The following is a 15390-nucleotide window of genomic DNA, read 5'->3' on the forward strand; positions in this document are numbered from 1 at the left end:
TACTGCACAGTTGGTCTCTCAGTACAAAGAATTTCTTAGTAAATCCTGGGATTTAATGATTTCAAGGCCTAACCTTCCGCAGAACACTAACAGAACAGATTTTTTTTTTTTTTTTTTTTTTACATGTAGCAGGAATTTGTCTGCTCGGACAAATCCAGGCAGATGTAGACGATTAGCTGCTTGTGATTAAGACGTCAGCACCTTCTCTCACAACACTCATGAACTGCATAAACACCTCTTGGCTTTAATCATTCAAGAAATTTGATAGAACTATCCTTGACAACAGCGTGAATTTGTTATTTACAACGACACCAACTAACACTGCCCTTTGTTTTGTGTTGCTTGACTTTCACAGTCGGTGACATTCCAAATTGAAACATTAATAAGCATATTGTCTGTTTGAGTTAGGTTTTCCCTCTCAACGCAGAGCCCTTCATGGTCACAGATTATTTGAAAAACCTTGTTAGAGAATGACATCCACTTAAGTCTGTGGGACAGGAATGTCAGTGCCTGCAACACTGCACGTCACCTGTGTAAGATAGAAAAGATATGACAACAAACACAAAAACTTCGATGTGATGAATGTTAATGATTCATATTAACATTATTTCCCATCCAGCTGGGATAATGGAGACACGGAGAAGATGAGTCCTTGGGATATGGAGCCCATCCCTGATGATGGTGGGTACACCCATACTGTGGGGCACGCACACTCACACATGCACACACAGTATTTCTTTCTCAACAGTAAAAGTAAAACTTTTTTTGGACAATCCTTTCTGTGTAGCCACGTTCCCTGACGAGTTGGGAATGAGCGTCCCGCTGACAGAGGAGGAGCAGAAGGAGCTGCTATACGTCCCCCTGGACGGGGAATGGGGCTGCCGCACACGCGCAGAGGAGTGCGAACGCATCATCAAAGCCATTGACCAGCTCTGCACACTTGGTATGATGTCATCAAGTCCCTGTGAAAATAACAGTTCACTTATGTCATGTAAGCAGGGATGTGAAGTTAAGCCACGAGGGCACATTTCTCGTAAAGAGGCAGCAGCATGACTCTACACAACATGACTCACCACTCTGAGCTCATCAGCATGAGCCCAGCAGGGCCACAGATCATATGTTAAAAGGAATACGCGGCTAACACATTGAGCTAGATATTGAGGTGCTTGCTTGAATTCCTGTTAAGTGATGTAATGTCATATTAGGCACAGACTTTGTATTACTGCAATCCTCCCAGTGGGAGAACGCTGGTCTGAGAGTTCCCTCTAGTGACAGTATGTGGAAAAAACACACACAAGTAGCAACAACCAGCACAGTTAATCCTTCTAGATCTCTCCCTGTTACTCCTACGCTTTATGCTGCAGTTGGCTCACAGGACAGGATTTATATTAACTCTTGTAGGTGCATTTTGAACATTTAAATTTAGGTAAGAACATTAAGAATAGGTAGGAACATCTTTAGTAAAAGGGATAAAGGTGTGAGTCAGTATTGCTATTGTAATATCTGATGTACTCAGATGAAATACCTTCACCTCCCTTATGTTACCTGAAACCTCACTGCACTTCATCATCATCATGTAAGCTTATTTGTTGATTAAACATACACCCCCATAAACATCCTGCCTGATAATACAAATGACAACTTCTCCTACCTTTTCCTCTGTTATCTTGAAACTGGTTCTGAGTAGTCCTAAAAGCTTTTTTTTGTAACAGCTGATGTCTCCCAGTCATATTCCTCTCTTCACCTGTCTTTTATCTACCAACCAAACTCACCACCCTCAGATGTGGCAGCGCCATTTGCCTTTCCAGTGGACCTACAGGCTTACCCCACATACTGCACAGTAGTGGCCTACGTCACTGACCTCAGCACCATACGCCAAAGGCTAGTGCACCGCTTCTACAGGTAATACACGTCCATGTGTTGAGTTAAAGAAATGGCAGGAGATACAGGATGTGTGCATGTAAGAGAGAGAATTTTAAACGTGTGTATTTTCCTTTCAGACGACTGTCCTCTCTGATGTGGGAGGTTCGTTACATTGAACACAACGCCCAAACATTCAATGAGCCAGGATCATTCATCGTCACCACCGCCAAGTTTGTCTCTGACCTCATGCTGCAATTTATTAAGTGAGTGTGTTAAATGTAAAGTTAATTTTAAAGCCTTTATGTCGATTTAGAGAAAAATAATGTCAACTTTCCAGTGTCTATTAATCAAATATTAATCAGTTAATCATTCATCAAAAAAAGTAACATGCTTGAAAACAGTGGGAGGCCTGATGATTTTAACAAGTATATAGTTTTTAGTTGTAGCTGTTTGACATTGCACATTTTTTGGTATCAATTAAGACCATTTTCCTTATTTTAATCTCAAATGTCTCACAGCATTTTCTTTGGTATGAATTCATTTCTGCTCCTTGTCTTCTTCAGGGACCAAAGTCTGACAGACCTCATGCCCCTCTACAAAACGATGAAGAAGGCAACCTTCTCTGACTCTGAAGATGAGGTGTGTTTGCATTTATACATTTTTACATTGCAATTTGTCTTAAAATTGTCACTTGTCACTCTAGGTAGTGGCTGATATTGGTATCATGATTTCTCACTAGGGCAGAATATTGCTTGTAATTTGCTTATATGAAAAATTTTCACTCTTCTACACAAGTTTCTAAATTCGTCCCTCAGGATGCTGCCAATTTGATATGTGTAATGCATAAAACTACCACAAAAGTTTGGATTTCCAGTTGTAATTATATCAGACACTGTCCTACAATGGCAAAAAGCAGTGACTACAGAAACAAGCTTAGAAAAAAGGGTTTTATGTTTTCAGTTGTTGGAAAATTAAACCAGATTCAAAAGCTGAGATGCAGTTAGTGCTATGTTCTGCTAAGCTGGCTAGTTAACATTAAGATAACCTTGTTGAGCTGTTATTTATTTCCTTCATTATGAGATTTAGATACTTGTATATTAGTTATGTGAGATGAAAAATTGAATTATCAAGATGTCTCGTTTGTTGAATGTATTACTTTTCGGTTAGAAAGGGAGCTCAGGAAAAAAGTGTTTTGTTTTTTGCTAGGGCTAGCTTTCACTTGATATAGCATTAGCTGTCTTGTTTTAGCAGTCTATTTGGCTGTCTTTTGTGGCAGAGCTATTGTTTATTTTGTAGTAAGTGTGAAGTGCTTTCACTGAAATTGTACATATCTAAAGCATGATATTTTAAAAAAAGTCTCATTCAGGTCTTAACTCAGTTTTGACCAAATATGTATTTACTGCGTTTTGCCTCTGAAGTGCAGGGCAGTAGTCACAATAATCTGATTTGTGCTTTCAGTAGATCTAGTTTGGCAGCTCAAAGGCTCCACTGTGCATGAAACCTTTAGTAATACTTGAATGGCAGCTGGTAGTTCAAATAATGAAATACTGTATTCTATTTGAGAGCGGTCCATAATTCATGAGCTTGGCAGAGTGTATGCATTACCTTTATCGTTTTTTTTTTTTCCTTTTTCTTATGTAGGATGAGGAGGATGATGATGAAGATACTAATACTCCTGGAACATCCACACGAAACCATAAGGTGGCATATCTCACAGCAACAATGTGTTCCCCTAAGAAGAACAGGCTGTTTTTTGTCAGCTAGTATAGTTACTTCAGGGTGTTGTCATTTATTCTGTAGGGTCGTCGTCCTATGCAGCGCCAACTGCGAACCCGACCTCCCTCATATGACCCTCATGCGTGGAGGGGACGGTGTAAGGAGCTGCTGGACCTGATCTTTCAGTGTGAAGACTCAGAGCCCTTCAGAGAACCCGTGGACCTACAGGAGTACCCGGTACATATGCAACACAAAAGTCTTACTCTTGGTGCACAAATGTGAACGCTCCCTCCTCAGAAACAAACCAAACTCTTCTGGATGTGATTTGAGTTCAGCTCATTGTGAATTTCCATTAGGCTCACATTGATTTGCATTTTCAGTCATCTTTTTTTTTTTTGCTCCTTGAGTCCTTCTACACAGCCTGTCTGTGGAATAAGTGGCTACCGTTCAATTACACAAGGAGCAGTATTTGAGGTGAAGGAATTGTTAGGTCTGAAGAACAGGCCTCTCCATTCAGCGTCTGAAATGAAGCCCAAATCGAATGGATGTATAAGTTGTGAAGGCGAAACAATGTGAACAGACTTAGGGCTTCAGTCGGCTGGAGCTCTTTTGTTAACAAAAGAAGGGTGGAATTCCTTCGCTGGTGGTTCAGGTTTTTTTTTCCATTCCACTCAAAATGAAACCTCAAATCCCCCCAAAATCTTACTTCTCTATCCTCTTTTACTCTGTCTTCCTCTTGTCTACTCCTTATTCTGTTCACATCTTTTGAAACCTGTAATTGAAATGTCCTAACTTCCTGCTGCTTCTCCCAGGACTACCTGCAAATAGTTGAATCTCCAATGGACTTTGGCACAGTTCTCAACACGCTAACAGAGGGAAAGTACCAGTCTCCCATTGAGCTCTGCAAAGATGTCCGACTTATTTTCAGCAATTCCAAAGCTTACACGCCCAGTAAGAAGTCTCGGGTGAGACTTGCATGCAAAAAACACACACACTTGCATATGCTCGCTGAAACCAAATTATATACAATTTAATATGTCTTGTATTGCATCTAGTATTCATACTTTGATACTTTTGATACTTTAACATTTATCTCCTATTTTTTTCTGGGTATAATTCAGTGTATCCTTTATTGTGTCTCCAGATCTACAGTATGAGTCTGAGGCTGTCTGCACTGTTTGAGGAGCATGTCAGCTCCATCCTGGCTGACTACAAGGCCATCCACGGCCTGACAGACAAACTGACCAGACAGGGCACAGACAGACAGACGCGACACACTACGGACAGACAGACACGGCACGCCATGAAGAGACGGAGGAGGAGGAGTGAGTCTCCTGCAAGCAGCACTGCATCCAGGTAAAAGAAAGGACATTTTTATTTTTGATTTTGTAGCTCTTACATTTGGTTTGATCTTGTGTATCATTTCTTCCCACGCTACGTCTAGCCCGGAGAGGAAGAGGCGCGTGTCATCCAGGGTGACCGCAAAAAGAGAGCCATCACCAGCTCCACCACGGCCTTCCTCACTGAGACAGAGCGTCCCCCTGAAACAGCCCCCCCAGTTGGTCAACGGGAAGGCGGATGCACCGGCTGCGGGGCGAACACGGAGCGCAGCACGCCATTCTGCACACTCACCGCCTGCCACATCCTCCTCACATAATGCCACGAACAACACACCGAGCACAGCAGGTGAGACTGCTTACACAATACTAAAACAATTTGTAGTTTTAAAGGAGTAGTTTCACAACTTTCACAGAGAATTAGATGAGAAGAACAACACCGCTCTGTGTGTTAAATATGGACATCCTCCTAGCATCTTGTTAGCCAACACATAGTTAAGAATACATTATCAAGAACTAATCACAGTTTCTTTCAATTATTGTTTATTTCTTTGCCATCTTCAGAGTCTACTCGTTCGCTGAGGGCTCATAACTCAGCTCCAACGCCACCAGCTCCCGAAAAGGTAACACCCTCTCCAGCCACAGAAAGTAGCAGCGGAGGAAGCACCCGGCGGAAACTCAGGACACCTGTACGACACACACCTGGTAGGAGATGGTGTCACTTAGATGCTTAAGTTTATTATTAATATTATAAATTAAGTATTTAATGTGGCCTGTCTGCTATTGATTCATATTTTACTCCTTTTGTCCTGTGAATTAAGGCTCTCCTGCCAGCCCTTCATCTCAGAGCACAGTTCACCTGAATGGCCACAGTAGTCATATGACCCTGGGTGTGGGGAGGAGGGGACGGAAATCCAGAATGGACCCACCGCTGAGTCCTCCAGAAGTTACAACTCCGGCGAGTCCCTCCAGACCCCGAGGTCGCCCCCCCGGCAAGAAGAGAGGCAGGAAGAGCAAACAGGAGCTGGAGGAGATGAGAAGGAGCAGTACCCGAAGGAGCTCCACCCCTGACGATGAGCTCGACCAATCCACAGGTGACGAAGGTGGGACATCTTCCGCGCAGGAAACATCTGTGCTGTCGGACTCTGGCATGCCGTCGACGCCTAGACGGCGCGGCCGGCCCAGAGTGGTAAGAACTGATGAATCCACTCCTCCTGCTGAGTCACCAGAGCCCTCGCCACTGAGGAGGAGCAGCAGGAGAACCAATGAGGAGGTCACCCCTCCTCCGCAGACTGCTCCTCAAAAATCAACTCGCAAGGAGTCTCCAAAGGAGGAGGCAGGGGAGGGGGCAGGAGGGTCCATGCGCACACGTAACCAGGGGCGACGGTCGGCCTGGTACATGGAGGAGGACTCTGAGGAAGAGCAGAGGCAGCTGCTGTTTGAGGACTCATCAATCACCTTTGGCACCTCCTCTAAGGGACGTGTCCGCAAGCTGACAGAAAAGGCCAAAGCCAACCTTATAGGCTGGTAGCAGAGCAGATACACAGGATGTGAGGAGGAGGCCGACAGAAAAGAAATCTTGGGATTGAGATTTCTCACTTTATGCGTTGGAAGAGTAAGGGGCTGAGTTGAGGAAGTCATGCTTGTTGTTGTATGCATTTGTGCGCGCGTATGTATTTGTACGTCTGGGTAGCCGCTGGTTCTGCTGCTATTTGGAGCTGTAGCTTTGGAGCAAACACAACAACGCAGTTACCTGTCCGACCCTCCTTCCTCTCGGCCCAGTAAGCACATCACTACGACAACCGGTGGCTTTCAGACAACGCATGTTCATTTGTTCCAACTCCTCTTACATTATTGGTCCATGTTGGATCCGATAGACACTCGCTGACTCCTGCGTTGGTGGTTTTGTGACTCGCTCCTGTCCAGTGAACCACTCTTCACCCCCGTCTGACCTTAAACACTGTTGGCGTCAGACTGGACGAGACAGTAGCTGAACAGAGTTTTAGTACTTGAAAAAGTCATGAGGAGAGCTGCTTGAGCTTACCTCGCTCTTACTATTTTTGAGAACTTTTCAAGTGTCTCTGCTGGGTGGGTCAAAGATACCCGCTGAGCTAAAATTGTTAGGTCTGTGATGGACTACAGACCCTTGGCCTGACAACATCTTTCGCCCCCTGTCTTCATTGTTCCCTTTCTTTTTTTTATACAACCCTCTCTTAGCTTTTTCTAAGATTTGTACGTAACGATCGGCTCTCTGTTTTGGAAGTCTTACACATTGGCTGACCTGAGCGTGTCTGTCTGCGCTAAAATACCAAATGGTGTACCTTTGTAGGTACTGTAGATCTGTAGGTTTTGTTTACTTTTGTGTGGGGGTGAGTGTGTGTGGATGTGTGTGTGTGTGTGTGTGTGTTTCTTTTGCATGTTAATTAGAAAGAGGAAGCATCTCTTTTTTTCTAGAAGCTGTTTTTACTGTGAGGAGGAGAAAAAGGATGCATGGGTGAAAGGAGTCATTTATATGTTTAGATAGATCATATTTCAATGCGTCCTCAACATTAGCAATACCTTGTGCCTTTATGTCTTTGGTGTATGTATGTGTGTGTGCGTGCATGTGTGCGTAAGCGTGCTTGGCCTCTGCCCTGCAAAGTACATGTGCCTGTATGTGTACAAACTTATGTTGTGACTATGCGAGTGTGAGTAACTGAAGGAGTGTGTGTGTTTTTATAACACGATGGAGTGTGTCATTCACTTTCAGCGTACAAACAGTGGCATACAGTTTGATCGTTGTGAAACCTCTCAAAGAAATGTATTTATAGCAGTTGAAAAAAAGACTTTACTGTTGTCGTAAACATACCATTATTCATGTCGATATATTATCCTATAACCAACCTATCGTCAGTTTATACCTAAGGTACAGCGAGTGGAGCTTTGGGTGACTAGCTTTGAGATGCACTTACCACAGACCGGTTATCAATGCAGTCGTAGGGAGTAACCCTGTGTATTTTAGAATTGTTAACATATAAAGATGGACTTTTTAAATGTTGGTATGTTTCTATGGTGACCACACACATGCACACACATAACACACACAATTCTGTCTCGCATGTTCTAGCACTTTCTCATGCCTGAAGCAAACAGGAAGGAGCCAGATCAAACTGGTTCAGACTGAATTTGGATGGAAAGCAGAGAGAGAGAGACAAGTCTTATATTCATCTTTCTGATTGTGTGCCTTCGCTACTCTGGCATAATATCCTTGGTTTCTCCTTTTGGGGCCTTTTTATGTGTTCCCTTTTTTTTGGACTTCCTGGTTCTGCCTGTCACTGGGTTCAGAGAACTAGACGCCAGTGGGCCAGACTGGACCTGACAGGCTTGTAGTGAAGGCTTTGGAAACAGAGAAAAGACAGAAAAAAATGCAATCTGACAGGAGGCAAACATATTATGTCACTCTCTCTCTCTGTACACACCGAATGGACTGAATTTATAAAGATGGCAGCCTCCACCTTTGATATATTTTCATTTTTACCCCAGCACAGAGCAAGTGAATGCCAAAATCTGACACTTATGGCGTTGCCTGGGGAGAACTGGATGGTAGCATCTATAGATATACACTTGGTTCATTTCATAGGTCTTCCTTGTCACATATTATTCAATATGTATCTCATCTGTTTATCATTTTTTTTTTTTTTTTGTTTTTTTGTTATGGATAAGTCAATGCCAAATCCTGTCTTTGGGCACTGAAATTTTAGAACATGGCTTTTGAATGTGTTTATTTTAGTTTAGTTTTACTGTCTCCACAGTGAGTGTTGAGCTCTTTTACATATAATGTGTCAAATGTTTTCTGTCTGTGTCCCTGCCATATAGGACAATGTTTCAGTGGCTAGGTCTGTGGAGTCACACTGTTGGAATGGTGTTTTATATTCTGCCGCACTTATCTGAGGACACAATTTATAGTTTTTTTCCATTCAGTTTCACAGATGCTTTGTTTATATTGTGTATAATGAAGAGTTTTATTCCAAACTGAGATGGCCTAAAACACTGACGCTTTCCCACAAGTGACTGTTGACATCAGTCAGTCTTATTTTGTGCTGAAGATAGTTGTAGCTAATGATTTTTGCCCATAAGCATATTCATTTTGTGGGCACCAATTTAAGTGCTCATTAACGACTTTCATTCATAAAATTGATCCATGAGCTCATCATAAGCACATAAAGGTTTTGGATTTTCTTCTATCTCAGTGACAAATAATCATATTTACATGTATGCACAGATTATCATGACGAATAGAATTTGGAAACAAAATTTTAGACTCGGGCTTTTCAAACTTGACACACAAGCTCATTTTTAAACATTATGTTTATATGAGCCAGCTAAAAAACACAGTATTTGAGAATCACAAATGTTTGCAGGATGTTGACGAGAATCTGGCCATTTTGAATTAGGAATGGTTTTTGGCTAGTAGTGTCTTTGGCCTGCTGTGTAGGAGCCATTGTATTCCCGGTTAATGATGAGATCTGGATGGATGTCAATGATTTAGCCTAATTTCCCATTGAAATGCAGTCAAAGCAGAAATGCATTCATTCAGTCTGCTACCCTCTTAATCAAATCACCCACATCACCTGTACCTATCTGTCAAAGTAAAAGCGCTGATTTTGTGTTGCTGGCCAGGTTACCTTAAACATGTTAGTAAGTATAAGTATACAACCTCTAATCATTCAAAAGGGGCCTTATAAGCAAATTACTGGCTGTTAGCTAGAATTGGTATATTAAATTACTCTTATCTTTACAAACACAGTCACATCTGTCCTGCCTGCCCTGTTTGTAGTGCTTCACACAGTGCTTCATTAGGTTTTGATATCAGTGTGCTTTCCACCTAGACTCAGCACTTCAGATCAGCCCTCTTACTTTACAACACCTGTACTGCATTTTGACCTTCATGTACACACAAACTAATTTACACACGGGCTTGTGCTAATGTGTGGCAGAGTTGTGCTGTTTGTGGCCTCTGACCAGGCATCCCAGCGTCAGGTCAGAGGCTAAAGGTCACACTGTGTGCGTGTGAGATGGCTGCATGTGAGCCACGGGGAAGCATTCTGGGACGTTTTTAAGTTTTAATGGGACGTGGGATGGGACAGAACAGATTGGGAAGGGAAGGGGAAAGGGGTCTGTTTCACGTGAACTGATTCAAGAGGATGTCTTTGTTAGTTTGGATACTTTTTATATATAAAAGAATTAATGCAAAAAAGAAGCATAAAGCTAGAATGTATGTGTAGGGGAGTACTGCTGTCCTGTTAGTTAATACCAATATTTTAAGTAAATAAACAGTTGTGTTTCCATATCCGCTCTTACTTCCTGTTTATTTTTTTGGGGTCAACTTGTTCACAGTTTTGTTCAAGTCCTAAATTGATGTTGTTAAAGGTTTATGTTGGCGTCTTTTTTGAAAATAAAAGTTTGAGTTGGGGTCTTCTTAAAGAATAAAAGCACGTGTTTTTCTGACTACTTTGTTTGTGCTCGCTAAAATTAACAAAATAAAATAATAAAAAAGTAGTGCCATACACTGTACAACCTATTTCAAATTAGAGGACAAGTGAGTTCAGTACAGGCTGTTTACACGTTACATGCTGCTTGAATGAACAACTCTCCCACCTTGTGTCGCCAAAACGTAACTGCGTCAAAACCACTTCCCCGCCCGGAACCCGCCGGCTCGGCTCTTTCCTGACGTGGCGAGCCGTTAAAGGTCTGCCGGTTCATCCGTGGGCTGCGACGATTGGGCAGACTACAAGTTTGGAGATTTTTGACAAAAATGTAAATACGCAGGTGGTAGCGGCATGGGTGAGCGTGTGGTTTATGTAAATACAACAGAAGTGAAACCGTGTCACTCTGTTCTGGTTTCCAGGCGCAAACAGGCTCCCTCAGACGCAATGTCTAGCAGATAGTTGGAGAAAAGAGATTGGATTTTGGAGGTAAGAGTCATAATTATCACTAATAATGAGCTTTGACAATTGTGTCGTTTGACTTTTATGTCCTCTAAGTTAACAATATTCATCAGGGTTTAACTTCCTATAAGTTGAGGTTGAAGCGTATCAGCATTTCGCTCGCGCCAATAAACCAACTAATACAGAACACTGCTGTTATCAAGCGTCAGTTCACACTGGCTCGTTGGTGTGATTTATGTGATTTATTAAGACATGCCTTGCACATTTGGGTTGATTTAGCTGCGGGTTCTGCACCTGCCACATCCACCTGACGCGCGTTTCCGTCCGCAGGTGACAGCTGCGCAGTCATGCCTCAGCTGACGGCCGCCGCGGCGCTGCAGCTCGTGCTGCTGCTCTCCGCTGTGCCCGCGCAGTACCTCATCTCCCGGTGGAGCGGCTCCACGGCGGCGCAGCGCTACCACGCGACCACACGGTAGGTGGGATCCGTGCGTAAAGAGGTCATTTCTGTAACATACAGGTGTCGGTGTGGGATGTGCCCACTTTGTATGAGAGAGAACACGTGTCTAAAGTTGGGGTAAGTATTTTGAACAATGATGGACGGTCTGAAAAATACTGTACTACTACTGTAATACTACTGTATATTGATATGAGAACATCCCTCGGGGGATTATGCAGTGAGGGTATTTCTGGTCTTCTGACGTCTTCTCTGGTGTTTCAGGTTGCTTAGAATTTGGAAACAGTGGAGAGCATCATACCTCAATGGCACTGCATGGGTGGACTGGGCAAACCAGCAGATGTCCTATGTCAAGTGAGTGAGGGAGTGCTAAGAGTCAGTCAGACTCTACATTAATGTGCATAATCCTTTTCTTTCAAGCTTGAATTCCAGTCACTTTAAAAGTAGCCTCTAATGTTCTCGAAGGAACCCTTGAGAAAAAGAAATGTCAGGACTGACAACGTTTCTGTTTTCCAAAGGTCTCTGGTTGGCTTGGAAGACCAAGTGGCACACCAGTTGCCTCCTGTAGAGTCCATGCTTTATGACAATGACCAGGGCTTCTTTGGAGGTTTGTTTATATATACACATGTATATACTCAGTAGACATATTCAGAAAGAATCTAAGGTTAAAAAGTGCTGAATGAGTGTCTCTGCTCCAATTTTCAAGTGAAAGGTTCTCAGATCTGTAAGACAGTAAGTAACCTGTGGTTTCACTGAAAAGCAGCACAGGTAAATTTTTTAATTTTTTTTTCCTTCACTCCTGCAGCATCCAAAACAGTACGCAGCCCTCGTCCTCCGTATGTGTTTCTACGAGTCGGAGAGGTGGTGATGGACAGGAATCGTCATATGGTTGGGGTGGTGGTGAGCTGGGACCCTGAACTGCGAGCCCCTTCAGAGTGGGTCGACATGATGTATTCCAGCCCTGAGGTTAGCAGCCATAACCGTTTTCCTCTCTTCACTAACATTCTGTTTCACAAACTCAGTGTTTAAATGTTAGGAACTAGTACAGAGAGTTCTGTCACTGTCTGTGTGTATGTAGGGCATCGCAGCAGAGAACACGCCTCATTACAAGGTCCTGTTCAGCGGCCCTGGACCCTCCTCTCTTTTAGTCGCGTATTTGCCGCAGACACAACTGGAGCGCATCACTGGGATGAGGGTATGTACTGGAAAATCACAGCACACACACACACACACACACTCAATATGGCTTGTACTCACTGTTGGATGTTTCTAGCCGGACATTCCCACCTTGGAGAATTACTTCACACATTTTGATGGGGAGCGGTTCATCATGCAGCCCTGGCTCAGAGAGCTCTTTCCTGAAGATGAGGTCAATGATGCCTGACTGCTCTGTCTGAAACATCCATCCAGCTGACAGTTTCATTTTCCTCCTCCTGTGGTGTTTTTGAACTAGAACTCAAGTTCTTTTCCTGTCTAGGGAATCCACTGGAATCAGTTTCGCCATTGTTTAAACAATTCCAGAGTTTGTGCAGGTCAAGGCTAATCATCAAATCCCTCCTTGCTGGATCTCAATGTGAGGGTGTCTTTGGAGAATTAGAGACCATTAATAATGGGGCATATGAAGAAATGTTGTAATTAATCTCTAATGAAGACTTTGAGCTATCAGTTGTCCAGCTTTTATTTGATTTGTACAAATATACAGTATTTTACTTTTATGTGTCTAAAAATAATCTAATCTGTTTCATTGATTTTAAAATTCAGACTTGAATGATTGGCACATTTAAGTTAAATGATAATGGTGAATGCTTGAAGTTGCTTTGAAAATCTAGATCATTTTTTTAACTGATGTGATTGTGTTGGCTGCGATGAGGTCAAAAAAACAACCAAAAAAAAAAAAAAAAAAAACTTGAAAAGCTGCACTTTTAATCAGCCACATCTATGCAATAAAATGTTTTAAACTGTGACAATCAGCTCTTTGGTTTCATGAAAATGTCTTTAGAGTTTTTTCCTGCCTCTGTCTCTGAGGCTGAAGGAGACAGACACCCGTGAGGAGGCAGTGATTGTGGGTGTACGGGGAAGATGAGAAAAGGGTGCAGTACTCTGTCCTCTGCCTTCATACTCCTCATCCTCATTCCTCCATTCCCTTGTCTCCTCCTCTCTGACCAGCAGGGGGGGTCCCAGACTTTGTCCCAGGAGCTGACTGACCTCACTGGCCTTCTGTTGAGCATTTTCAACCGCTGATACACATGCTTGCTTCCTAAAACAGGGACAAAGACACACTAAGTAACGTTACTAGTTAAATGCTGCATCAAGCTAATGTAATGCATCTGACAAATATTAGCTGCTATGATTTCACAGTGCAGGTGAGAAGTGCACTTTGTGTTTTTCCTACCTCAGTTGGCTCAGGTATCCTGGACTGTGGTAAAACTGTGGTGTTCCCACACAGACGCTTTTGTCCAGCTTTTCCAACAGGACACTGCATACTCGCTCCATCTTCTCAAAATCTGAAAAAGTGACCACGACCTATGGGAACATTTTCTTTCGCTGTCAGATACAACTGAATAGACACATTCTGTATGCTGTAGGGTCTGTGAAAGATTAACAGTATCATAACACATTATAACACAGTATAAACAGCATAAATACTCCACCTCTGCACCCATGTGATATAGGTCTGCCTCTCGTTGGAGGAACCTCCTCACTGAGGTGTCTTTGTCACAGATGCCATGCTGTCTAAGCAGAATGAAAGAATGTCAAAAATATTATCATACACTGATTGCAATAATAAAGGTGTACTTTAAGAACAAAGTGGAGAGAGCTGTCCCTCAAAATCCAAAAAAGTATGTATTTCACGCAAAATAAGAAGTGAGCATACATGGTATTAGAAACACTAATTGGACTGACCTGCCTATTTACCCCCAAACAGCTCTAATTCTTTAACTATTGGTTCATCAATTGCCACGATTACTATAATACTTGAGCAACTCCTATTTCTACTTCTAGAAACATAAGAGGCACTTAAATGATTCAGTGTACACCTATTGCTGAGGAGAGTACTACTCACGGGCTACTACCAGTGGAGGGAAATATTTTACTGTACATTATTCAGGTAAAGTAGTTTTTGAAATTTTGAGGTACTTTACATGACTTCAATGTTAAGATATTTAATACTAACATTTCAATACATTTCAGAGGGAAAGACACAGATTGCTTTACTCAGATGAATATTATTAACAGACAGACCTGCTGCTTACTCTGAAGGTCAAGACTTTACACATAAAATATATGATCATCTGATATATGATGCATTGGTACAGGTTAACCTACCCAACTGTGTATAGTTAGAATTTGCTTTGCAACAACCAGATACTACAACAGTGGACAACACTGTTGTCTCTGTGGATACCACATGTAGCAGCTAGCTAACGTTAGGCTAATGTTGCCGTTCAACTCCAAACTTTTAGTCTCCTCGTACCACTGTAGAAACCGCTGAGTGTTTTCACCTGAGAGACTGTAAAATGTACTCGAGTCGTCCGTGAAACGCTGTTGGTGACCTCGTTGACTGACTCCTTGCTGTTACCCACACTGACCCGAACAGACGCTCGGTCCGCCGGGCAACAAACCTCCGCTGTTCCCGTTACCTGGACCTCCCTTACACGGTTACCGGGGGTCTGTCGGTTAACTGTTCGTACCTCCAGCCCATGCTCTTTTTCATTACCGGTGAACTCGCGACCTGAAGCCGGTAGTATCGTTGCAAATACTCGACTCGTGTTCTCCATGATACAACACAGAATCAAACCAACTTCCCGCTGCTATGGCAATTCGGCGAAATGCTCGTCGGGATTTGTAGGCCACTTCCGCAAAGGAATTACAGAGGGTTGCAAATCAAACATGTATAAGAAAAAATGTAAGGGCACATTTAACAAGCATTTCAGATGCAATGCAAAAACAAACTTTTGACAGGTCATATGAGGAGATGGAGTGCCTTAAAATTATTTTTTGTTGTTTTTGGGAAACAGTTTTCAGGATGGTACAAGACGTCAAACTTTCACAGGAGGATGATGTGCTGCTCATTTCAAGAGCTTAGTTGCCA

The 15390-nt window shown here is 42.7% G+C and overlaps 3 protein-coding genes across 4 annotated transcripts in view; 2 read left to right on the top strand and 1 right to left on the bottom strand.

The window, feature by feature from the left end:
* phip (pleckstrin homology domain interacting protein) overlaps nucleotides 1-10403 on the top strand; it is a 33960-nt gene extending 23557 nt beyond the window's left edge. The window contains 12 exon segments of the mRNA XM_018697913.2: nucleotides 620-681; nucleotides 788-943; nucleotides 1782-1902; nucleotides 2001-2126; nucleotides 2427-2502; nucleotides 3505-3564; nucleotides 3664-3816; nucleotides 4392-4544; nucleotides 4724-4935; nucleotides 5024-5265; nucleotides 5481-5621; nucleotides 5738-10403. Coding sequence (XP_018553429.1) covers nucleotides 620-681; nucleotides 788-943; nucleotides 1782-1902; nucleotides 2001-2126; nucleotides 2427-2502; nucleotides 3505-3564; nucleotides 3664-3816; nucleotides 4392-4544; nucleotides 4724-4935; nucleotides 5024-5265; nucleotides 5481-5621; nucleotides 5738-6447 — 2212 coding nt within the window. The 3' untranslated portion in view covers nucleotides 6448-10403.
* Nucleotides 10404-10580: 177 nt separating this feature from the next.
* On the top strand, nucleotides 10581-13264 carry si:dkey-261l7.2. Of its 2 annotated transcripts, XM_051071978.1 has the most exons (8): nucleotides 10581-10712; nucleotides 10804-10870; nucleotides 11174-11315; nucleotides 11562-11651; nucleotides 11816-11904; nucleotides 12103-12263; nucleotides 12376-12492; nucleotides 12571-13264. In XM_051071978.1, the coding sequence occupies exons 3-8, from the start codon at nucleotides 11191-11193 to the stop codon at nucleotides 12679-12681; spliced, it is 693 nt and encodes a 230-aa protein (XP_050927935.1). In that variant the 5' UTR covers nucleotides 10581-10712; nucleotides 10804-10870; nucleotides 11174-11190; the 3' UTR covers nucleotides 12682-13264. The 2 variants fall into 2 exon arrangements, with proteins under 2 accessions (XP_050927935.1, XP_018553431.1); XM_018697915.2 differs by lacking the exon at nucleotides 10581-10712 and having other exon boundaries at nucleotides 10719-10870.
* irak1bp1 (interleukin-1 receptor-associated kinase 1 binding protein 1) lies at nucleotides 13204-15126 on the bottom strand. Its single transcript, XM_018697914.1, is given in 5 exon segments — nucleotides 13204-13554; nucleotides 13690-13820; nucleotides 13949-14030; nucleotides 14801-14829; nucleotides 14831-15126. Coding segments are annotated over 5 exon segments (750 nt in total). The 5' UTR covers nucleotides 15077-15126; the 3' UTR covers nucleotides 13204-13292.
* Between the last annotated feature and the right edge of the window lie 264 nt (nucleotides 15127-15390).

The sequence above is a fragment of the Lates calcarifer genome, linkage group LG7_1 (assembly GCF_001640805.2).
Source record: "Lates calcarifer isolate ASB-BC8 linkage group LG7_1, TLL_Latcal_v3, whole genome shotgun sequence".
NCBI lineage: Eukaryota > Metazoa > Chordata > Actinopteri > Centropomidae > Lates > Lates calcarifer.